The following is a 25833-nucleotide window of genomic DNA, read 5'->3' on the forward strand; positions in this document are numbered from 1 at the left end:
ACTGCCCTAAAGCACCCCCTCTGATTGCTCTGCTCAGCTGTCTGTGACCAGTTTACTAAGAATGCTGGCTGTTTGGATGGCCCAATAGCTTGTTTTATGTGTTTTTTATTTGGACGTCTTTATATTCAAAAATTGCTAAAAAAAAAAGATAGACTTACTAATGGCCAAATCATCTAAAAAACAAAAAAAAAGACATCTTGCTGTTTTGAAAAATGACATTTTCTCTGCTAGATTTCTGGACGTGTTTCTCAAAACATCCAAAGACAGACTTAGACATCCCTATCAAAAATTCCCTTCCATGTGTCATTTCTGTAGATGTACGTACATACCACAGCAGGCAGAATTTTTTAAATCCCACTGACTACACATCAGTAAGTAAGAAACAGTCTTCTTGGTGTTTACAATCTAGTCAATACAGTGGCAAGGCAAAAAAAGAGACTTTAAAAAATGTGTTTAATACTAAGCATGGTTAAAATAAACAAGACTCTGAGCATGAAGAGCCAGAGTTTATAATTTACAAAGGGTGTTAAGTATGTTTTTTGTGGGACTTCAATATTGACAAAATTGTAGTAATGTTCTAATACAAGGCAAGCTCAGCACACTAACCTTTCACCCTTGTGTATGAATACTGAATCATTCCTCATTCCCCCCTCCCTTCTTGACACAAAACCCCTGTCACATATTAACCCTTATCTTAATCAAGCAGTTCTTATTTGGAAAGGACATCAGCTGACAGGCATTGAGGACATGTTCTGTCCACGTGTCCATGCAGGTTCTGTCCACGTGTTACTCAGGCCCTTGTCTAAGTGATGAGTTAGAGGATGATCACGAGGTAAAAGCACAAGGTAAAGGGAGGGTTATCACGAGGTAAAAGCATGTACCTTTCTTTGTATCCACCAATGTAGAAGCATGTACCTTTGTACCCATCAATCATTAGGTGTGTAAACGAGGGAGTTACTATGATGTCATTAGCTTAGAAGATAATAAAAAGGGACTTGGAGCTAGCCCCTGGCAGCGCCTCCATCCTGACTCTAAGACTGCGTGTGTGTGTTTGCTGTGTCGCATTCCTATACAAAATTAGGGCATGACACACCAATTCCGAAAGGTCGGGAATGACACAGTAAAACAGAAAGCATCAAGTCAAGAGTTGTGTTAGATGAGAGAGGTACAGAGAAGAGATGCGTGTTCAAATCATTATGCAAATGAACTAAAACACATTGGTCCCTGGTCCTGGAAGCATTGAATATGCAGACTTGGGATGTTCCAAATGTTTTGGTTTTTTTCTTTCTGTATATCCTGAACATCTGCATTATAACGGTGAGGCAATATTTAGCAGCAGTGAAAAGTGGCTTCATATAAATGCTAGAGGAAGCTTTTTACAACTGGCATGGTCTTATCTCTTCAGTTTTAAGCAATTCCAAGTCTCTTTTTTTTTTTTCAATTCATTTGATATGTCTCCTAAGGCTCCAATTATAATCAGTACTATTTTTGATTTGGGGGTTTTCTCAGTTTGTAGATTCCTGTATTTTGTGGTTTTTCAAGTTTTCTCTTACTGAGCTGTCTCCTGGTGTAGACACATTTATGAACTATAAAAACCTTCTATTATTGTTATGTCTGAATGTTAAAGTTCCATAAATTCTTCTCTTTCTCATTTTTATGACTTTTCCCTTGATTGTGTGTTTCCTAATAATTTTTACACAAAAAAAAGCAATATATTTTTGCTTAAAAGCAATTTTATTGTTTAAGCTATTTGTTTTCATGATATTTGCTGCACTCAGATTAAGCAATTTTACTGCAACCACTATGGATAGCCTCCCCCCCCCCCTCATGACTCACCCAGTGGCACAGTGACCCTAGCTCCCCACTTGCTCAACATGGCCCTGATTAGGGTTACCATATAGCTCCAGAAAAAGGTGGATGAATTGAGACATCCAGGTTTTATTTCCATGCTTTCAATAGAAGTAAAACCCAGAAGTCTCAATTTGTTCTTCTTTTTCTGGAGCCATATGGTAACCCTAGCCCTGGTGATTCAAGGGGGGTCAGAAGGGACTTGTTAGAGAAAGGACCTGAGAAAGGCAAGAGCAGGAAGGCTGGGGTGCTGATTGGGAGCACAAGGTTCCATGCAGCCAATCAGCCCCAGGAGCTGATTGCTATGTAGGTCTTGAGTGACTTTTGCAGGGTTTTGTATTAGTTCACAATATGCCTAATACTGGATTTTGGGTATAGATTTAGCTCATGCCTTTCTCAGTAGTACCTCAATGAGAGTTATATTCAGGTACAGTAGGTATTTTCCTGACCCTGGAGGACTTACAATCTAAGTTTGTACTTGATGCAATGAAAGGTTAAGGAGCAGCAGTGGGATTTGAACCCCTGATACCCCTGGTTTTCAGCTTGCAACTTTAATGGTTAGGTGCAGCTAATACATATCCCAAAAATGTTCGGTAACTCAGCAATGAACCAAAGGCTAGCAAGTCTGAAGCCTGGTAGCCATTTGGCAGCCTACTAAAAATATTGATAGGCAAATAATTTTGTGGTTGCCAGCAACCACAAGATTTCTGTTAGTGCTGCTGAACACATGGTTCAGAAGGCCAACAAGAAGGTGCTCTTTTTACAAACGCAAAGCGTGGGTTTTAGCGCCGGCAGTGGCGGTAACTGCTCTGATGCTCATAGAATTTCCATGAGTGTCGGAGCAGTTACTGCCACTGCCGGCGCTACAACCTGCGCTATGCGTTCGTAAAAAGAGGGGGGTAAAATAGAATGACAAATTTGAGGAATCATTTTGAGTCCAGAAATATTCTCCGAAGTTAAGCATGCTAGTGATTGTTCAGCCCAGCTTCTCTGTCTTCTTCAAAGCAATCTTGTCAAAGCTAGAAAAAAAAGAAGCCCCACGTTAATCAAAGACCAGAGAAAATATTTTATTTTACTTATGAACTTACTGAAACATTGTGGTGGATTCTTCACAGTTTTATTGGATGGAGCACAAAATGCTAATCTCACATGAGATGTGTTACAAAGAACCAAAATTATTTTGGATTTTGTGTCACCTAAAAATAAGGGTCAATAACCAGGTTGTAGGTGATACCTTTCTTTTTTTTTTTTTTTAGTTCAATAATCTTTATTAAATTTTGAAACTTACATAAGTAACAAAAATACATTGGCCTTCTGTCCAGAACCGAACATAGTACAGAAATATAAATCTAGCAGCCAGTAAAACAATAAAAAAAAAGAAAATCAGTAACCATTAACCTAGACAGAAGTGAATACAGTACTCCCCCGATATTCGCGGGGGTTCCGTTCCAGGAACCTCCGTGAATCTTGAAAAACCACGAATACGGTTCTTCATGGGGTAGACTGAATAGGGCAGCAGGAGAGGCAGGAGAGAGCAGCCAGAGCGCCGGCGAGTGCAGGAAATCACTCGCTGTATGCTCCAACCGCCTCTTCCTGCACTAAGTCGGGCCTTACCAATCAGGAGCTGCATGTCAAGATATTACTGCATGCTATGCGGCTACAACTAATGCCAGCTCAATGCTGGTTTTAGCGTCTAGTGCGCACTATTCCATGCATTAATGCCCTAAAGCAGCTTCGTAAAAGGAGCACTTAAAGGGCAAAGTACATAATTAAAATGAAAAACGGCAAATCGATCTTTTGTTTTTTATATTTTTACTAGCTACTGTATAAAAATAAAATAATGAAGTAGGAAGCATCACCCTCCCCACCTCTGCTAATAATTATTTAAAGTAACAATTACCTGGTGTCTCACTGTGAATTTTATTGATGGTGATGAGCAAGGTGGGTAGTTGGCTTCAGTTTTTTTCAGTTCAAGCAAAGAGGGATTAAAATACCCACACCAAAATTCAAGGAGACACAAAGCAAAGTAGGATAAAGCACCACAGTATTAGGATGAACAGACGCAAATTTATTAAAGAAGCAAAACTTGATTGTAGATACAAAGCAAATCCCAAATGTGGATGGTGGTAAATGATGTAAAATAAGACCAAACACGGTCTAGATCCTTGGTATGTGTCACGTTTGGATATAAACGTGTATTGATAAATCTCGCAATGCAACTATGGCAAATTTAACCTGTAAACTGTATATTATGTACTAGTCTTTAAGCCCGTTACAGTAACGGGTGCTAGAATAGATGTGTGGGTCTGTCTTTCTTTCTCTCTCTCTCCTTGGCAGCTATCTTTCTTTCTTTCTGTCTCTCTCTTTCCTTGGCTGTCCATCACCACCCCTTGCCTGCTCCCACTGTCCATCAGTAGCCCTTCTCCCTTCGTTTTACCTCCCCCCTGTCCAGCAGCACCTCGTCCCTGCTCCCCCTGTCCATCAATACTTGTCCAGCAGCAACCCTTCCCTGCTCCCCATGTCTAGCAGTAGCCCTTCTACCTTCCTTTTACCTCCCCCCTGTCCAGCAGCACCTCTTCACTGCTCCCTCTGTCCAGAAGCAGCCGTTGTTTTACCTCCCCCTGTCCAGCAGCACCTCTTCCCTGCTCCCCCTGTCCATCAATACCTGTCCAGCTGTAGCCCTTGTACCTTCCTTTTACCTCCCCCCTGTCCAGCATCACCCCTTCACTGCACCCTCTGTCCAGCAGCAGCCCTCGTTTTACCTCCCCCCTGTCCAGCAGCACCTCGTCCCTGCTCCCCCTGTCCAGCAGTACCCCTTCTACCTTCCTTTTACCTCCCCCCTGTCCAGAAGCACCCCTTCACTGTTCCCCCTGTCCAGCAGCAGCCATTCTCCATTCGTTTAACCTCCCCCCTGTCCAGCAGCACCCCTGCTCACCCTGTCCAGTAGTACCCCCTTCTCCTTTCCCTGCTCCCCCTGTCCAGCATCCACTAGTCCAGGCAGCCTCGGGGCTTTCGCTAGGCCAGCCCACCTCGCATTATCGAAGTGGGCCGGCCTAGAAAATGCCCTGCGGCTGCTGCATTTGCTGGTCCGTGGGTGAGAAGAGGCATCCCGGCAGCGGCAGCGCAGGAAGTCAGCTGGCATTGGAGATCGGGGCAGAAGGCAGGCAGTGCGCATATGCAGCACAGAAGCACACATCACGGTGGCAGGGATTACGACATCATAAGTGCGCATGCGCGCTTAGGGTTTTATTATAGAGGATATTGGTATTAGATCCCTAGTATGTGTTGAGTTAAGATAAACTCGGCAGAATCTTTACATGGAATAAGCTAAATGCTAAACACTCAAACATTTTTGCACATCTAATATCCCCGACCCTGAGGAAGAATGAAACACGTTGGAGGGGATTGAGGCAATAATGTTTTGAAGCTAAGGCCCTGTTTTACTAAGGTGCGCTAACCGATTAGCGTACGTTAGACTAATATGCATGCTTTAGCATTTAGCACGCGCTTATCGGGTAGCGCACCTTAGTAAAAGAGGGCCTAAAAGTTCCGGTGAGGTCTACCACACTAGCTATACCATCCTAATGTTTTGGTGTGGCGTTCTGAGGAACTTGGGTGTAAGACTATAACTATATGAGTAAAGTTTGGTGACTAAAGAAGTATTATTCAGTTTGCCATTTTTGAATATTCTTTTGTGCCTTACATGTTTGAGTTAGGATAAAAAGCTTGTATCAAAAAAAAAACTTGTACTGTAACTATGGCAAATTGTAAGCTATTAACTGTATATTGTGTATGTCAAGCTGTAACCCATTAAAGATGCATTCGAACAGTAAAAGCTACAAGGTCAACAAATTAAAAGTGCTTTAAGTTTAACCTACTGTTATTTTCTTGGTGACGGGTCAAAAGCATGCAAGGACAAAGGCGTGCCGACAACCCAGCGCAGACAACTGAGCGCAGGGCTTGATCGTGCCGAAGAAAACCCATATTTTAAAAGGTTCTGACGGGGGGTGTGGGGGGAGGGAACCCCCCACTCTACTTAATAGGGATCACGCAGGGTTACACCTCCCATAACCCCCACAACGCCAGCGCGATCTCTATTAAGTAAAGTGGGGGAGGGGTCCCCACCAAACCCCCCGTCGGACCCCTTTAAATTATGGTTTTTCTTCAGCGTGATTAAGTTGTGCGCTCAGTTGTCTGCACTCGGTTGTCGGCGCTCAGTTGTCGGCGCGCTCTTTTGACTATGAACCTATTTTCTTATATGTTTTCCTTTCCTTATGCATCATATTTCCACCCCCTTTCCTCTTGTTCCTGTTATAATGCACAAGTCTATGTTTTAGTATTTTTTTCCCCCAAATGCTATCCCCCTCTTTTACTAAGCTGCGCTAACCGATTAGTGCACGCTAATTGAATTAGCGCACGCTAAATGCTAACGCGTTCATAGACTAACATGCACGCATTAGCTTTTAGCGCACCTTAGTAAAAGAGGGCTTATGTTTGTCATACCCTATTTTATATTTTGTACCTCGCATTGAATATATGATAATGCGTTTTAATCAAAATTTTATTAAACTTGAAACTTGTTCTGAGCTCTTTGGGGAGAAAAGGATAGAAAACGAATTAAACAAATCAATCCATGCCTTCCTCAGGACTCCGATCTTCAAAACATCCAAATCAAACATATTTGTCTCGAGCTCTGACATTGTGAAGATCGGACTCCTGAGCAAGGCATAGATTGATTTATTTAATCTGTTTTCTAGATTGCCAAAACATGGACTGTGTTCAGTCCTATTTTTCACAAAACAAAGAAAAACCCAACAGGGCTGCAGTAAAAGGCGAACACCAAAAACAAGGCAGAGCGGGATGCACAAGGTGCAGGAAGCTTTTATTAAAAGTTTATAGAAGATTGTAATCCATAAAAATGGCTCTCAAATACATGGAGTACAGACCCAACACGGTCTGTGTTTCGGAGAAACACTCCTTCCTCCTTTCGGTAGCAGCACTCACCCTGTGCGTTAGCCCAGAAGGAGACTTTCTTGCCTCCGATTCAAAAATTTTGATTATTTTAAATTATAGCATTGTTCTCCGCATGACTCTCTCTTTGTGTTACATCGGATATTCCAGGGCCGCCATCAGAAATTTCTGGGCCCCTTACTGAGCAATCCTATTGGGTCCCCCACGCACCCCTCCCCCCCCCCCCACCGACACCCCCCCCCCACTTCTTCCATGGGCCGAATACACACATACTTTTCTGCTAATGCTCCACCTAAGCCAGTTCCTTAAAATCTTCTCACGTCCATTGGGTGATTTGGCATAGAGGAAATATTCATAAAAAGAACGTCCGTCAAGATCTTTACTCATAGACTGTGCCATTTGCTTTAAATCATCTTCCATCATTAATCCAAATTGCACAATTCTTTCTCTGTCTTTGTCCTGAATGGCATCTGGCCACATTGCTGGATCCTTCCAGTCAACAAATTTATGAGCAGGCGCGGAGAACGCATTTTTAAACAGATGTAGTTTATCCTTGTACACCTTATATAATTTTAATCATCCATGGATATGTTTGTATGTTTATTGTTCAAATGGTTTTATTTATTTCCCCAAATTTATTTTTGTTATACGCATTGAAAATATTTGATATTGCGTTTAAATCAAAATCTCAATAAACTTGAAACTTGAAACGAGTGCCTGTGAGATTGTGGGAGGGTTAAATACTCAAAACTTAGAAGAATAACAATTTACTTAAAGTTTTTGCTACGCCAGCTTTCTGGTATCTTTACATACAGTGGCGTACGTAGCATATGTAACACCCGGGGCCCATCATTTTTTGGCACCCCCCTCCCCCCCGTCTGTAAGAAAAACATGATTTTTAGTAACAAACCACACGTCACACATGAGTACCTAGGAAAAGGCAGCATCTTACATATTGCAGTGAGCAGTACATCAATACACCCATTGTAAAACTAAACAAGCCAGACCAGCAAAGATCAATCCTACACCGTCAATCCTAACAGAAAGCCATGTCTTTTGAACACACAGAACACAGAAAACACCTTCGCTTAGTATGGAATATGTCATCACAAACTAACCCCTCACTCTTTTACAAAACTGTAGTGTGGATTTTAGCCACAGTGGTAACAGCCCTGACGCTCATAGAATTCTGAGCATCAGAGTTGCTATCACCACGGCTGGTGCTAAAAAACGCTCCACAGTTTTGTAAAAGGGGGGGATAAAATAGAAATACACAGTTTCAACGCCCTAGCTCAGAGGTGTCCAAACTTTTAGAGCTTGTGAGCTACTTTAAAATGACCAAGTCAAAATGATCTACCAACAATAAAATTAAAAAACACAAAGCACACTATACGCTGAGAAAATGTTAATTATCATTCCTATTCTGGGGTTTTTTCAAAGAGGTCAAGGCAGATAACTCTATGCATTATCACCTCAGTAACAACCATACAAAAATAGACAAATATACCCTCCATCCTTTTTATTAAACCACAATAGCAGTTTTTAGCGCGGGGAGCTGCGCTGAATGCCCAGCGCTGCTCTTGACGCTCATAGGCTCCCTGCGCTAAAAACCACTATTGCGGTTTAGTAAAAGGGGACCATTTTGTAAAATATAGACAGCAGATATAAATTCAGAACTGTGCATAGTAAGTGAAGGGAAGTTTTCATCTCTGGGAATTTACCCAGTTAACTATTAAGTTATTTGGGCAAATTCCTTTGAAAACTGTGGTAATACTGCCTCCACTTTGCTAAATTTAAAATAAAATCATTTTTCCTATCTTTGGTGATTTCATGAGTCTCTGGTTGCACTTTTTTCTTCTGACTGTGCATCCAATCTTTCTTCCCTTCTTTCAGCCTGTATGCTTCCTCTCCTCCACACCTCATTCCCTCCCCCAACTTTTTCTTCCTCTCTTCATGCCCCCTTTCTTTTTTTCTGTTTCTCTTCTTTCCTTCTGTTTCCCTGCCTGCCCCCTTTCTTTCTTTCTCCCTGCCGTTCCCCAAGCCACTGCCACTGCCGTTGCCATCGGGGAACAGGACCCAACAATGGATAACAGGCCCCAAAGCCGACGCCGACGCATGCTCTCCCTGCTTCGGGCCGATCATTCTTCCTCTCCCCGACGTCAATTCTGCCGTCGGAGAGGAAGTTCCGCCCAGCCAGGCAGCGATTGGCTGGCCCGAACTTCCTCTCCGACTGCAGAATTGACGTCGGGGAGAGGAAGACTGATCGGCCCGATAGATTAGATCGCCAAGACAAAGTGAGTCCTGGGTGATCGACTCACTTTGCCTTGGCGAACTACTGGCGCCCCTGCCTTAGAACACTGCCTAGGACCCTGGGGGAGCCCGGGCCCCCTGTCAGCTCCGGGCCCCTGAATGCAGGACTGGTAGTACTGCCTTGATGGCGGCCCTGGGATATTCCGGAGGAAGGAGTGTTTCTCCGAAACACGGACCATGTTGGGTCCGTTCTCCTTGCACATGAGAGCCATTTTTTATGGATTACAATTTTGTATAGACTTTTAATAAAGATTCCTGCACCTTGTACAGACCTGTTTTTCATCATTTACCACCCTCCGCATTTGAGATTTGCTTTGTATCTACAATCAAGATTTGTTTCTACAATAAATCTGTTTCTATTCATCCTAATACTGTGGTGCTTTATCCTGCTTTGATTTTGTGGTTCCTTCATTTTTTTTTTTAGGGCAGATTAATCTGATAAATATTTTATATTGTTGCATATATGAATTTAGAATTTTAATTTCCCTAAGAAAAGCAAGACTAGAAGTGCATGCATGCAATAGATTGAATTAATCGAGCAGTTAGAAACAGAGCCAGGATGAGCCCATCAGGAAAAAATAGCTAGAGAAAAGCAAACAATTCAAGGCTGAGTTTGAACCAGGCAAACATCATTTTCTACTAATTCATTGGGAAAATTTCATTGACGTTTTCTCTGCAATCTGGGAAATATCTAAACATTTGCTGAAATTTTATGTGAATTCTTTGACAAACATCTGCATTAGAATCTTAAAAAAAAAATCTGACAGACTAACTTGTATTCAGAAAAACATTGCTGATCCCTTGAATTAGTTCACAAACTTTTTTCTTGTAATGTTTGTACATGTATATTTTTATGATCAGCAGCCTTGGTTAGTGTTTATTGGTTGGTTGAGCCATACATTGGGTCATTACCTGATTGTTAAGGGTCGAGATTTGTTTATTTTGATAGCATCTGAAAGTACTTCCATACATATCTTTTGAACTCTGTCACTATGTAATATCCATAATGGAATGAGTTTTATGAAAAAGTCCTAAGGGTATAAAATGAAGAAGCATTGTTACTAGTAATCTATCTTTTTTTTTCAAATATGTATTTTATTGATTTTAAACAATACAAACATTACAGAATCACCCAATAACAACCCCCTAATCCAAAAGTATAAGAAAGGCAAATTGGGAACTCAAGATAAAAATTGAAAATTATACTGTATGGGGCTCATAATCGAAAGTGAAATACGTCTAAAAACCCACCCAAGGGAGGATAATTGATTATTGTTAAACCTGTCTCTGCCTAAAGGGCCTATTTTCTTTTATATAACAATTTAGTTTGTTAATATTACCTTAATTTTCCGCTATGTATGCCTTGGATCCTTATTGTGGACTAGAGTTGAAGTTAAGCTATAATGATTTTCCATGTAATAAGTTTGGGATGTAGAATGTTTATATTAGTGCTTTATTGGCTTATCTTTATTTTTCTGTACAAGTGATACTTGAATTGTAAATTGAAAATTATAAATAAAAAAAATAAAAATAAAAACCCACCCAAGTAAGTACTTGGATGACCTAACAGATAGGTCATCCAAGTGCCGATAATCAAAATGGCTTTTTGAACATATCCAGGGACTTTATAGGCCTCAGAATCCCACTGTGTGCCCTGAGCTCAAAGAGGCAATTTTGGAGGAGTGGTTAGGGTGGGATGTGGGCTGACCTAGATTTTGTTGTTCTGCAGAGATAATTGAAGGTTTGACGAGATTTCCTGGACGGAATTTACATATTGTGACTTAGATGATCTAAAATCAGGTATAAGTGCCCAAAGGTATTGGGGTTGTAGACAAGTGGGTTTTGGGGGTGTTTTGGGTGCACCCTTTTTGTGATGTTCACTACCCTCTTGCCATGTCTGGATGGCCAATACATCACTTTGCTGGCCCCTCCCACATCCAAAAAGTCTTGTTCTAGGTGTTTGGGACTCAGACAATTTTTTGGACGAGAATGTGGTATAATGATAGATGACCTGGTGGTCTAGACGATCAAACTAGGCAAGTCACTTAATCCCTTCGTACAAAGAATCCTACAGAGGGATATCTGAAATGAGAAAGGAGGAAAAAGGGTCTCAGAAACCCGCATGGTTTGGAACTCAGATGTCTACTACCAAGACTGACTGGTTCAGAGTCTCAATCATTGACCCTTATTTCCATCTCCTTTAGTGCACAGCTAAATTCTTACTGTGTCAATTATTTCTTTTTTTATTTTTCTTTTAAACTTATCAGCAAGACATAACACTTATCTTTAATATGCAGAATTTCTAGCCAGCCCCGACTGGTCCCGTTTCGCCACTAGGCGGCTTTGTCAAGGGTTCTCAGGACATTTCATAAATATGTCCTTCCTCATATTGGGGCTAGATATTTTAGCTGCCCACTGGGACAGATAGGAAAAAATGTTTGATTACATGAATACATTCATGTAAACCTTTCTGAGCACCCTTGGGAGAATGGTATCAGGGCAGGATTAAAGGAAAGGCCCAAGAGGCACGTGCCTAGGGCCCTACATTGTCAGGGGGGCCCCAGGGCTGGCGTTATAGGGAGCAAATAGGGCAGCTGCCCTGGGCCCCACAGATCCAGGGGGCCCCGCGGTCTGAAGTGCTTTATTAAAATGCTACCTTTTCCTTTTCAGAGGGGCCCGACACGGCAGCCGTTCTCACAAGCTACCAGTGGCTGCCCCGAAGCTTTCCCTCTCTGCAGCGATCTGCCCTGTTGGAAACAAGAATTTATGGCAGAGAGAAAACTTTGGAGCAGCCGCCGGCAGCTTGTGGAAAATGTTGCCATGTCGGACCCTTCTAAAAATTAACCTCCCGGATGACGCTGCCCGCGCTTCCGCTGCACGTGCCTCCGCTCAGGTCAGAAAAGACAGCGGGCAGACGAGACCCATCCCCACCGGCTCTCGTGGGTTCCAGTCCTCCAGTACATCCGCCTTCCTGCTGCTGCTGGGGCTTCCAGATCAGATCTGCGCGGAGAAAGGATCTTTAACTGACAGATGCGGAAAAATAAAAGATCATGGGGATGGCAGGTACGTTTCCATTAAAAGCAATCTTTTGCAACTGCCAGCAAATGAAAATGGGCAGGGTTTTGTTTGCCAGTGACAGGAGGCTGCCCAATGATCCACACACCCCAATCTAAGGCCCTCCCCGACCATCCTAGGCCCCTTATTCCAGTCCCCTTCCCTCCCTAAATTCCTGATGATCTAGAAGGTGTAATTGGGGCAGGAGTGATGCCCATTCACTCCTGCCTATGGCCACAGTTGCATCCAATATGGCAGCTGCAAATTTTACCACAGATTTATGGTACCCCTAGGGGTCTTGGTAGTAACATGAGACTATTGTGCCCAGCATATTCAGTGTGGCTGCAGCCAAAGACAGGAGCGAATGAGCATTGCTCCTGTCCCAACATCTGACTAGACCATTACGGATTCAAGTAGGCTTGGGGGACCTATGTGGGGTGTGGAGGGTACAGGACTAAGTGGTCCCCCCCCCCACCCTTTTGTTGCCAAAAATAATTTTCAGGGTCCCTCTTCCAAGAGCAGATAACCCCCCACCTTCCCCTAACAAAATGAATATTCCCCTAGAAGACACAGGAAATTATATGAAGTGAAAAAAGTTTGGCTACCCATCCTTAATATGTGTCTATGAGAAAGGGTTTGAGGATCTGTACTGGAGGAGAGTGAGTATGAGTGAGTGAGTGTGTGTGCATGTAACTTTGAATGACAGAGAGATGTTGTGACCCGTCCTCACTACAGGGTACAGGACTTGGGGATATCTAATGCTGTTCTCACCTGGTTCCACACGGCCTAGTGCCCATCAACTTCCCTCTCCACTATGTGCTGGGCACCACAGGGCTGTATCCTGGAAAGTGTATAGAGTACGGAAAGAGGTCTGCAAAGAAACTAAACTAATTGGGGATAACTGAATAGGGAGACCTGATCCTGAGTTTCAGAAAACAGAAAGTAACCGAGCAAAGCTACTTCTGGCCTACAGTACTTACGGGAAAGGACTGGGTGCTGCTGAAAGAGAGAGGAGGTGGGGGTCCAAGTCTTGGGTGCTGTCTGATGTGCATGGTCTAAGTGAAAAGGAGCACTGGGGAATGGGGAAATGAGAAAGAGATGGAGAGAGAAAGAGAGAGAGAGAGATTGGAGCTTTCGAAATATAGTGAGAGGTGAGTTCAGGTCTTGGCTTATGCCCAGAAGCTAGAATATAACTAAATGATTGATAAAGAGGAGAGAGGCAAAAGTCTGTCAAGAGTGAAAGATGTGTGATCTTGAAAGATGCTCTGAGGAGATCAAGAGGTATACTCCTAAAACCTTTGAAACCTTTTAATGCTTTTGCAAATTCTTGTGCTTTATCTACATATTTCTATTTTTAGTTTGTGATTACTTATTCCATACTGGGTGAGGGTGTATCTTTGTTTTGTGTGTATAAAAGACATGATTTTCTGTTAGCGTTGACTAGCCTTGTTTGGCAAAATGCATCGAGCATGGTTCTTGGGAGCACCTTGAATAAACCTGATTTGAATTTCCTTATTGTCTGTCAATCTTCTTTAGTTTCATGTTGGATTCTTTGGACTGCTTGCCTTGTTGTTTTGTTACAAATTAACATACATGGAGTAAAACATACTGGTGTAGTTACAGATTTGGTTGTTTATACATACATATGGGTTATAGTTGGTCGACATAGAATGAGGCAGTTGAGAGGCGTTGTAAACTTGGTTATTAATATAGACTTATATTTTGGATAGTATTTCTGCTTTACAATATATTTGAACACTTTTATATACGTATTGAAAGGGTTCAGAGTTAATGTCCCGGGTAAGTAGGTGGGAAGGAAGGGGGATTTGTTCAGAGATGTTTGGGGTTGCATAGAAGAAAAACTGCATTGGTCTGCTAATCTTTGTTTTGAATTTAAAAAAAAAAAAAGAAAAGAAATAGAGGTGGAAGTAAATCAGAAAACAGATAATTGGGGGTGGAGCAGTGGCGGGGTATGGGCAGGGCAGAGGCAGGGCAGGGCCTGGGGGGCCCAGTGTACTTGTGTGCCTAGGGGCCCTTGAAGAATTAATCCTGCCCTGAATGGTATATAAAATAAATAAATAAAAATCTGCATAGCACTGCTTAGGAAACATGCCCATAGGTTCCTAAGTGTCTATATAAAATAATGGTTAAGTGGGTACCAATTTGCCTTCCTAAATGAGGCACCCTTTATAAAATTTCACTGAAATGGGGCAATTGTAGAACAGGCTGCCTCCATTTTTGTGCCCCAGAAGCATGGGATGAGCCTATTTTGTGTGAACACTTGGGTACCCAAGTGTCCTTGTAGAATACTAGTGTAAACCTGGTATTGGTGTATCTATGTTGATGTACCCCCATTTGCCTAAATGGCAATCCCTTATGGTCCGCCCATTTGAATGGACAATATGAAGAGGCGGCGATTTGCAAATATTTTCACAGGCAGAAAACTCATTCTTGCAGTAAGAGAAAAGGTGCCACCTTTGAATTTTTTGTTTTTTTATAATTCTTTATTCATTTTATAACTTACATCAAGTACATCAACATTAGTATTAACATTTTAACATAGATATATCACTTGAAATTCTACAATTAATCTTATCAAATTAAATTTATCCCCTTCCCTCCCATCCTTTTATATTTCATAAAAACATTTTCCAATAATAAATTCCCCCCTTCTCCCGCCTAATTTCCATTTGTACTAATCAGGGAAGAAAAATATCTACTCATTCTTTACAATAATCTGATAATGGCCTCCACACATCCTGAAATTTATTAAAGTTCCCTTTTTGAATGGCTAATGTTCTTTCCATTTTATAAATATGGCATACTGAATTAATAAAGGTGAGACACATCAGTACAGGACAAAGTTGAGCATTTTAATACTGCCATATAACTTTTAAAGCCCCGGGCAAAAGACTTATAGGTGACCAGCACCAGGTTTAAGAAACCTCAAAAAGTCCTACCCGTACATCATTTGGTCTCCATGAATAAATAGTGAATATAAATAAACACTCAGCAAGAGGCTTTACAAATACACACTATGAACCATTTGAACACTTATTTGTAGAATACCAATTAGGCCCTCTATTGGCATTTTCAAAAGTATGTGTACGCAATTGGGATGCAAATGTAAGTGACTTGTTATGGAATGGCCCTTTAAGCGCTAAATTCTACTACAGGGTTAGGGAACTCCGGTCCTCGAGAGCCGTATTCCAGTCGGGGGTTTCAGGATTTCCCCAATGAATATGCATTGAAAGCAGTGCATGTAAATAGATCTCATGCATATTCATTGGGGAAATCCTGAAAACCCGACTGGAATACGGCTCTCGAGGACCGGAGTTCCCTACCCCTGTTCTACTGCTTGTATGGCACTGAAAAAAAGCGCTAGTCTATAAGCCATGCTTAACAGTAGGCGTGGTTTACAGAATAGTGCTTATGTCCAGGAAACATGCCTGCATTTAGGAATGGAGGCCCTAAGTCTATAATCACACATATAAAGGAATATGCCCTGATTTACCCATTCCCCACCCATTTCTGTGCCCCCTTTTTTGACTTGCACCTAAATTTATGCAAATAATCTTTAATTGAATTCTAATTAATGCCAATAATTGCTTATTAAAATGCCATTAGAACTAATTAGTTTGTCATTCAATTAAATTGTGCATGCAATTTAGATACACGACAAAAATTGCGTATATAATTTTTGGTACTTTTAATAGAATTAGGGGGAAAATTTATGCAGATATCCTTCATAATATACCTCATGCATAACTGTTGAGACTGTCTTAAAACTAGATCTGTTGGGTGGGCCTCAAGGATCAGACTGCATTAAAGCAGTAATTGTAAAGAGCATTGGAAATATCTGGATAAAAACTTTTTTATGGGGGGGGCATTATTACCCTTGAAATCTTTATTATAGAAATTCTGATTTTCCCCTAAATCACATTTCCTCATTTGTGTTTATCCTTTAAAAAAAAACAACAGATCTAGAAGTTTAAATGAGTAGAAAAAATGGATGATCAGTGTCACAATTTAAGCAAAACATTTTTGTTATACACTATACTATCTCTGTTGTTATGATGATAATTACTATTAACAATTACAAAATGTATTTACCAAAATTTCATGGGCTAAACAACCGAAGGTCTCATTCCCAAGGGTGACATAATTCAATGATTCTCTTACAAAATCATTTGCATTCTTTGTTATTATATTGATTTTTGGGTATCCTGTCATTGCAGTTGAAACACCATAGGGGGATAGCACCTGAAATATAATAGAAAAAAAGAGTTAAAAAAACCATTCTGTATAAATTGCTCATGTGGTGTAACATATTGAGAGGCATTTTCTTTTAAAAAAAAATGTCCAAGGGCTAGATTCACTAACTTGCCCGATCGTGACCAATCTGTGTCCGATCCAGGCAGTCCGATGGATTCTGCAACCAGTAATATTCTAATGGAGGCGATCAGAGGAACTTGTGTGTGATCCTGATGCATGCGCAGACCATCTGCTTTCCCTGTAGATGGTCTGCGCATGCAGGTTAAAACCACGGGCTTGCACTGCGGGGAAGGGCAGGAGAGTTGGGGGCTGAGAGCAGGAGTGACTCGGGGCTGAGAGCAGGAGATTAGGGCAGAGAACAGGGCAGCGGGCAGGAGAATCGGGGCGGAGAGCAGGGCAGCCAGAGCAGGAGAATTGGGACAGAGAACAGGGTTTTAGCACAAGCGACTGGTCCTCGCCAATCGCTTGTTTTTTGATCGGCCAGCCAGTCGGAAAGTGTAGTGAATCGCGTCCTTCCTGCTTTGCATGACGATTCCCCTCATTTGCATGTGCGGATCGGAGGATGATTGAGACACAGGTTAGTGAATCGGATCGGAGGGAAATTAGGTCACAAAGGGCTCGCAAACCGATCGGTACACAATCGGTTTGCTTAGTGAATCTAGCCCCAAGTCAGAATTGGGATGTTTAGCTCATTACGTCCAAACAAATTGTTCATTTTCAAACAGGAAAAACATCTGAGTTTCTCTTTCAAAAATAGCTCTAAGATGGGTGTTTTTGCATGGAAGATGTTCAAAAAGAAGAGCCATTTTTCAAAGCTGACATATCCAGCTTATAAATGCCAAAAAACCAGGCACAAGAATGTCTGGTTGGCATCCTTTTGAGAGATATGTCCACACAGATGTCTTTGCAGATTAGAAGGGCAGCACTCAGGTACAATTCCCACCATAAATTCTTTATTTTGTATTGCGAGTTCTCCAGGAACAGAATAAAGCTGTCCCTAACTGTACACTATTACAGTTACCTTTCACCCTGTAGGTATCTCCTATATTTAGGTACAGTAAGTGATTTGGTGGTTTTGGAGGGTTACATTTGGAACTGGATCCCCTTGTTCAGTCTACTGCACTGACCACTTGCTACTCTGTTGAGTATGCCCATAATACCTGTTGCTGTCATAACTCTTGGTATACCCTTTCAGTTTTACTTCTTAGGGCTTGTTGGAGGGGACGGAAAAGGGGTCAAGCCTTTAATCCATCCAGTGGTTAGTTGGTCATTCAGAGCATCTTTTTTTAACTTGGACATGATTGAAACAGGTCCAGATAAATCCATGCTACTTTTTAGACTTCGATGTGTCTCCTTGCCCCATTATCACTGAATGATGTCCTAATATTGTCCTGCTCAAAATATGCCCCCCTCGTTATTTGAACAAACTCAGTGGAAAACATCCAAATTCTGCCTTTTTGAAAAATCGCAATTTAGACATTTTGGCAGATGTATGCGTTTGGGGGGATTTCAAGACATCTATCTGCTTTGAAAATGACCTCCATTGTATAAAAGCTTTATATGATAATTTGCTATCCTATGGACAACGTTCCTGTTAAACTTGCAGAGGGACTTCCAGTTCTTACCATCTTCTTTTTTTTTTTTTTACCATATATTATAATGTTTTATTTCGAAGCTGGTTAGAAGCAAGCCCTAGTGTCTCACTGTAATGCAGACAAAAGTAAGTCTCCACTCTATACCACTCTACTACACAAGCTTCTATTGGTGCACTTATTAGGAAGCTGTCACATAACCCTAGCCCCATCTCTCGCATGCCTTTAAAAAAACAAAATGGTAGCATTTTAAGTTTCCTGCAATATTGTACTATATTGAAAACAGTTGGATAATTAAATACATAAACAGAAAATTTAAATTTCAGTCTATTAAATGTCAATAAAGATAAAGTCTCTAGAGTCTTCAAAGAATTGGATTATGCTTAAAATTTTTAGAGAGTTAGAGAGATCCAGATCTAAAGAGTTTATGGGCATGGTACCGGCTCAGAGAGAGTGTTCATCTCCCATACCTCCCTTCCACAATGGAGAGCCAAATTCTCCTTGGCTCCTATAGTATCATAAATCAAACTCCCATCGCTATCAGCATCTTCACCTCCATTTTATTAATCTTCCAGTACAACACTAAGCAAGATGATATTCACCAGGTTGGTGGCAGGTGAGGTAATGCCACAATCCAACTCACCGCTTCTTGAGGGGGAGAGGGAGCCAGGAGAGAACTGGCAACTCCTGTCATCCCCAAGAGAAAATCAAAATTAAAGCATGGATGAAGGTAAGAAAGGAAATAGGAGAGATCTTTACATGTGGAGGGAGGGAGCCATGGTGGGGAGGGAGGGGGGAGATTAGGTTTGCTCAGGTGTCTTGCCAGCCCCTCTCTTATTTGTCTCTCCAGAAGGGCAGAGGTGATACTAAAGTGGATTAATAAAAACAAAACCAAAAAGAACAAATGCTTTATAATCTGAAAGTGCAGGTCCTTGTGAATGCAGGGGCTGCAGGAACCCCCGCCGGGATGGGATTTTCACATTCCGTAGATGCTTTCATCACTGTAAGCAATGTACAGGAAGAAATCCTCTTCGTGGTGTTCCTGGTATAGCTGTCCCATTGTTGCACTGGTGGGAGGGATGACATTATTAACAATAAAGAACAGGGCATCCTCTGCCCGGAGGTGAATTCTCTTCCGAATCAGGAAATAGAACTGTCCAACTGTTAGATCTGAGGGCACTAGGTATTTCTTCTTATCCAGGTCTCCTATCCGTGCGTTTGGAGCTTTCTCCACAATGACCAGCACCCGGTCCGGGTACTTCTTGCGGATCTTCTCGCCCTCGCAGCGCCGCTTCTCAAAGGCGTGCTCCTCCTTGTAAAAAAACTTCATGGCAGCGGCGGCGGCGGCTCTGGCTTTTTCCCCCCCCTGGCTCACTCTCCGCTTCCGGTGTCTTACCACCTTCTAACCAGCTGCTACTACTGTAAAATTAACTTGCAGAGCTATTGTAAGTAATTTGTAATTTTTCCATAAAAACCAGCATAGTACCAGAAGACTGGAGGGTGGCCAATGTGACACCGATTTTTAAAAAGGGTTCCGGAGGCAATCTGGGAAATTATAGACCAGTGAGTCGATGCCAGGCAAAATGGTAGAGACTATTATAGAGAACATGCTGTGGAGGATGATGGCAGCCTGCTAGGATCGCTACAGCACTGGCGATCCTCTACAGGCTGCCCTAATTAGCAGAAGGTGAGACCAGGAGACCAGGGGAGAAGCCGGAGTATGCTAGAAAGAGCGCCTACGCAGCACTTCACAACTGACCCTCCCCACTCAACTCCTAAAGCAGGAGCAGCAACAGCAATAGACGGCCAGCATAAGGCAGCACTGCCTCTCCTGCTTTAGGAGGCCTGAACGAATTAGAGAGCCCAATTTTTTTTTTTTAACAAATCAATTCACCAAAGTGAATTGATGAATTGATTTGAATCAGCGAATCGGGCAGCACTAGTGGGCATCCCTCCTGCCAGGGGATTTCGAGGGGGATTTTGGGGTGGCGGCAGGAGGAATTGGGCATTCCTCCTGCCAGGGGTTGTTTCAGGGTTTGTGGCAGGAGGGATTAGGCATCCCTCCTGCTGCGGACAGTGAGGGGTGGCGAGATTCAGGGGTGACAGCGGGAGGGAGTGGCATCGCTCCTGATGGCCATCTTGTGGTGGGGCTTGGGAGATCCCTGCCATGGCCGCTCAGCTAATCGTGGCAGGGAGATTTCCCTGCTGTGATCAATTAAGCAACCGAGTCTATTTGAAATATAGGCCAGCATTTCAATGGCCTTTATTTCAGGTACCTATTGCATCCCTAGGGAGATGCCTAGGGCCGCCTAAGCTCACCTAAGGCCACTTCTGGGCAAAACCATGCTCATGCCCAGCCTTGGGCAATCTTAAGCATCCTTACGTGTCTCCTTCAACCGCGACAGGCACCTATAGTGTAAGTGGCCTGCCTCGAGTTGTTGTTTTTTTTTTTAAGAAAACATTCATCCCAATTGGCTGGTTACACAGCAATAGGACACACACCGCCATGTATAATCGGGACGCTGTTTATAGAATATGGCCCAAAGGGCTCACGTGCTAATCCTGCGCTAATCAGTTAGCACATGGTAATTTTGCTGCACTAACTGATAAGCACAGAAATACTTTAATCTCTGCCCTACAGACATGCCCCCTCTAGAATAAAATTAAAAATATGTTTTAGTCTGCAGTATGCACGCACAGTTCAGGAAATTACCACAATTTAGTAAAAGGTCCCCTAAATCATTTTCCAAAGAATTGGTATTTCAGAATTCCCCTACAGTTTTTTTTGTTTTTTTTTAAATTCTTTATTCATTTTCAAAATTACATTAAATGTATATATATATTCAGTCACATTAACAATAAATATATTATTTAACATTCTATCATTTGTACAGTACATAAATTTTTTTTTATCCCTCCCCCTTCCCACCCCTCCCTACCATATAATTACATATAATTGGAAGGATTGGAGGAGACTAAATTACAGTTTTTGGTGGAACTCTTTGTGCCATATCTATAAAATGGAAAGATTTATTGCAGTACAAAGAGGGTATTTCAAGAAATTTCAGGATGTGTGGAAAACCATTAGCAAAATTTTGTAAGGATTAGTTGAAAATGTTTCCCTTTAATGTATCAATTAATTTAGGTAGAGTGAGGGATATTTTATTAATATGCTTTTTTATATGATTCCCCTACAGCTTTAATACAAGGTAAGGGTAGACAATAACATGAATATTTACCTGTATGATAATTCCTTTTGATTTATATTCTGCTTGAAGTGCTTTAGAAAATGAAACTAAAAAAGCCTGGTATAACAAAAAGTAGAATAGTTATAGTCAAATAAAAAATGAAAATAAAATTGTATCTCATAATCCCTCCTCCTTTACTAACGCGTAGCGTGGGTTTTAGCAATGGCCGTGGCTCCGACATTCATAGGAATTCTGTGAGATTCGGACCAGTTACCGCCGCAGGCGGCACTGAAACCCACGCTACGCGTTAGTAAAGGAGGGGGGAATTTGAAAAACATTCTCTCTGCTGTGATATACAAACTGGCAGAGCAAACTTTTCAGAACCTAGAACTCAGAATTTGTGTTTCCTAAATTAAAGACGACACATAGGCCCTTGTTTACAAAGGCGCGCTAAACGTTTTAGTGCAGATTTAGCGTGTGCTAAATCAGCACGTGTGCTAACCGCTAATGCATTCATAGGATAACATGCACATGTTGGCATTTAGCGCGCGCTAAAAATCTTAGCGCACCTTTGTAAAAGAGGGGGATAATCTTAATATCCTTTATTCTCATCTGAAGTTTACCTTAAATTGGATGACCACTCAATATTGTAAAACGCGTGGAAAATTTGAATTATAAATTATTTGCTAACACTGAACACTGGGTTCATTTCTGGGTAACATACCTTCTTAAAGACATTGAAAGGTTCAGGAAAGAGCTATGAAAAAGGTGCATTCAGCAGCTTTTTACATAGGAGATAGAATTTGGATCTGAGACATGCAAATCAGGACATGTTCGATTCCAGTGTTTATTTTAGAAAAGGCTGCAATGTAGCACCTTCTCTAAAATATCTGCAGGAGGCAGTGGCATGGCTTTCTGATCCGGGCAGTATTTTAGCTAAGGTCTGGTAGAAAGAGAAGCGTGCTTCCTTCGAACTTGATGTGAGCCTTGATCTTTACTCTTTGCATGATCTCTACAATCTGTGTATGCCAAAGGACTTTTATCATGATAGGCCTGGGAACATGTCATTAGATTTCTGAAACCCGGAGCACCGTTTCTACGTATTTCAAATTCTTTGCTGTAGTTTGAATAATGAGAGTGTTAATTTTTCAAGAAATTTAGCCATATCACACTCCTCTCTTCCCTCTTGGACAGGGAGAGTAAAATCCAGATCTCTAGACCCATCCCCCAGGTCCGCCCAGTTCCACCCATCCCTACCCCGTTATTCTCCAATCCTGCTCCCAATCCTGCCCTAGCCTTTTGAAGCCTAAACTTAGGCGCTGGTAGGCACCCTACCAGTGCCTAAGTTAAATGAAGAATGGCGTTAGAAATGGCAAAGAAATGGCGAGGTTAAAGCGCCTACTGGGGCCTAAATGCTTTAGACCGCCAAATGCCAAAGTAGGCATGGCCAATGCCAGAAGTGGCACAAGGCAGCCTAAAGCACCTACGTAGGCACGATTCACGCAAAGATAGGCACCAGAAAACCCTGGCCTACATTTCTGGTGTCTATCTTTCCTGTAGGCACAATTCTGAAACCAGCACAGCATACATGATTGACATGCAATCAGCGGCCGCCGACAGAATCTGGCCCACAATGAATATGTGCGAGATAGATTTGTGTACAACGGAGGTATTGGATGTAAGTGTCTCTCATGCATACTTATTGTGGATATCCTGAAAACCTGCTGGCTGGGAGGGTTTCGAGGAGTAAGTAGAGTGAACCTAAAAACATAAACATTAATAGCAAATTAAAAACTCACTTTAGAAGCAGAATAGAGTGCATACAGTGGACAAGGGAAAGTTCCTATCGCAGAAGAAATGTTTAAAATCAGTCCCTTTCGCCTGAAATTGAAATGCATAGTCTTAAATTAATGTAAGTCATTGGTAAAAGAATAACACATCCAACTTCCTGATTTATGTTTTATGTAACGTGGCCATGTATTTTTTTCATCAAAACGGGACATCTATTAATTGTCAGTCCCGCCCCAAATTCTGCTCTAGCCCTGCCCCAATCCCGCCCCAATTTATTCCATTCATTTTTCATGTACACATAATATCTTATTAATTCATAATGGTAACCATAAATTTTTTTTAAAACCCCACAAAGCACACTATACGCAGAGAAAATGTTAATTATCATTTACATTTGGGAGTTTTTCAAAGATGTCAAGGCAGATGACTTTAAAATATGCAATGTCACCTCAGTAACTATAGAAAAATAGACAAATATAGTGCAAAATATAGGCAGCAGATATAAATTCTCAAAACTACTAAATTGAAAATAAAATCATTTTTCCTACCTTTGCTGTCTGGTGATTTCATGAGTCTCTGGCTGCGTTTCCTTCTGACTGTGCATATTTTCTTTCGTTTTTTTTCTTTCCGCACTCAGGCCCAACAATTGTCCCTTTCTATTCCCTCCTTCCTTCCTTCCTATGTCCTTAGTGCCTCCTTCCTATGACCTTAGTGCCCCTTCCCATGTCTTTGGTGCCCCTAGTGTCTCCTTCCTATGTCCTTAGTGCCCCTTCCCATGTCCTTAGTGCCCCCAATGCCTCCTTCCTGTGTCCTTAGTGCCCCCAGTACCTTCTTCCTATGTCCTTAGTGCCCCTTCCCATGTCCTTAGTGCCCCCAGTGCCTCCTTCCTGTGCCCTTAGTGCCCCCAGTGCCTCCTTCCTATGCCCTTAGTGCCCCCAGTACCTTCTTCCTATGTCCTTAGTGCCCCTTCCCATGTCTTTAGTACTCTCAGTGCCTCCTTCCTATGACCTTAGTGCCCCTTCCCATGTCTTTAGTGCCCCTAGTGCCTCCTTCCTATGTCTCCCTCACTGCCTTCAAGCCTTTGTCCCACCCCCTCCCCCTAAGCCTACCTGCCTGCCTACCTCCCTCCCTTCCTGCCATGCTAAAACCTGCCTGCCTACCTCCAGTGCCGATTCAAACCCCCCTCCCCCTGGTCCGCTGCAGCTGCTACTTCTTGCTGCCCAGAAGCCTTCTTCCCGACGTCAATTCTGATGTCGGAGAAGAAGTGCCGGGCCAGCCAATTGCTGCATGGTTGGCCTGGAACTTCCTCTTGGACGCCAGAATTGACGTTGGGAAGAAGGCTTCTGGGCGGCAAGAAGCAGCGACTGTGGCGCGGCAGACTGGGGGGTGTTTGACTCAGCACTGGAGGGAGGGAGGGAGACTTTAGCGTGGCAGGGAAAGGAAGCAATCGCTGGTCCGTTGTCCCCATGCACAGCTTTGGGACACTGTCCCTGAAAACGGGACATTTCAGCGTCCCGAAGTGGTGGGTCAGGACAACTGGACAGTCAGTCCAATAACGGGACAGTCCCATTGAAAATGAGATGTATGGTCACCTTAGTTTTATGCAATCATTACCATATTAAAATATAGAAGCATAGAAACACGATGGCATATAAAGGCCAAATGGCCCATCTAGTCTGTCCATCCACAGTAACCATTATCTCTTTCTCTCTCTAAGAGATCCCATGTGCCTATCCCACGCCTTATTGAATTCAGACAGTCTGTCTCCACCACTTCTTCCGGGAGACTGCTCCACGCTTCTACCACCCTTTCTGTAAAAAAAAGTATTTCCTTAGATTACTCCTGAGCCTATCACCACTTAACTTCATCCTATGCCCTCATTCCAGAGCTTCCTTTCAATTGAAAGAGACTCGATGCATGCGCATTTCCACCACGTAGGTATTTAAACATCTGTATTATATCTCCTCTCTCCTGGTAAGCAGAAGAAATAAAGCATATTGCCTTCTACTCCATGCATTGGTTAAACTTTAGCACTACTATAAGTACTGGATCAAGAGCATAATTGAAAACTAATAACCTACCTTTGTTCCATTTGTTTTAAAATGATCCTCGTCATCTACAAGAAAATTTAAATTACCAGCTGGCAGTTAAAGCACTGTAACATAACATAACATCGTACTTATAAACCACATAACCGTAAGTTCAAAGCGGTGAACAAAAGATTAAAAATAACATAACCTAAGGATGATTTAAATTAGTTTGCTAAATATTTTGAAAAAAGATGAGTTTTCAGTTGAGTTCTAAAGTGCTTATAGGAGCAAGCACTACACAACAGTGGCCTAAATTCCTTGTTATAGAAAGCATCCTGAAATGCTAATGTATGTTCCAAGGATTTCTTGCTCTTACAAACTTGAGCCGACGGAAAATTAAATATTGCATGTGATTTTCTCTTATGTTTATGGAATGCTATGAGAATGCTATCAGTCATATAGCTTGGAGCAATACCATACGCAACTTTGTAACAAGACAACCCAGCTTAAACAAAACACGCGCCTCCACTGGAAGCCAATGCAACTCACGGTAGAAAGGAGTCTTTAGACCATAAATTAATTTTACCCTCATATTTTGAATCAGTCTAAGCCTAGCCATCTCTTTTTTTTGATACTATTACAATAGTCGAGAAGACTTAGAAGTAACGACTGAACTAAAAGTTTAAAGGCTGGAAACTCAAAATATGATTTTATGGTACTCAGCTTCTACAATGTGTAATAACCCTTTTGCACCACAGCATCTACTTGCTTTTT

The 25833-nt window shown here is 42.0% G+C and overlaps 2 protein-coding genes across 4 annotated transcripts in view; both read right to left on the minus strand.

Moving 5' to 3' along the window:
• Positions 1-2745: 2745 nt before the first annotated feature.
• HSD17B3 (hydroxysteroid 17-beta dehydrogenase 3) overlaps positions 2746-25833 on the minus strand; it is a 124638-nt gene continuing 101550 nt past the window's right edge. The window contains exons 7-12 of one of the 3 annotated variants that reach the window (XM_033928258.1): positions 25111-25145; positions 23038-23119; positions 21290-21355; positions 16297-16446; positions 10042-10160; positions 2746-2867 (exon numbers count right to left, since the gene is read on the minus strand). In XM_033928258.1, coding sequence (XP_033784149.1) covers positions 2825-2867; positions 10042-10160; positions 16297-16446; positions 21290-21355; positions 23038-23119; positions 25111-25145 — 495 coding nt within the window. In that variant the 3' untranslated portion in view covers positions 2746-2824. The remainder of the gene's footprint in view (positions 2868-10041; positions 10161-16296; positions 16447-21289; positions 21356-23037; positions 23120-25110; positions 25146-25833) is intronic. The other 2 variants (XM_033928267.1, XM_033928276.1) reach the window with 2 other exon arrangements.
• On the minus strand, positions 18594-19386 carry LOC117352132 (gamma-aminobutyric acid receptor-associated protein-like). Its single transcript, XM_033928289.1, has one exon. It carries the CDS (start codon positions 19378-19380, stop codon positions 19027-19029), a length of 354 nt encoding a protein of 117 aa, XP_033784180.1. The 5' UTR covers positions 19381-19386; the 3' UTR covers positions 18594-19026.

This window comes from Geotrypetes seraphini, chromosome 1 (assembly GCF_902459505.1).
Source record: "Geotrypetes seraphini chromosome 1, aGeoSer1.1, whole genome shotgun sequence".
NCBI classification, from domain to species: domain Eukaryota; kingdom Metazoa; phylum Chordata; class Amphibia; order Gymnophiona; family Dermophiidae; genus Geotrypetes; species Geotrypetes seraphini.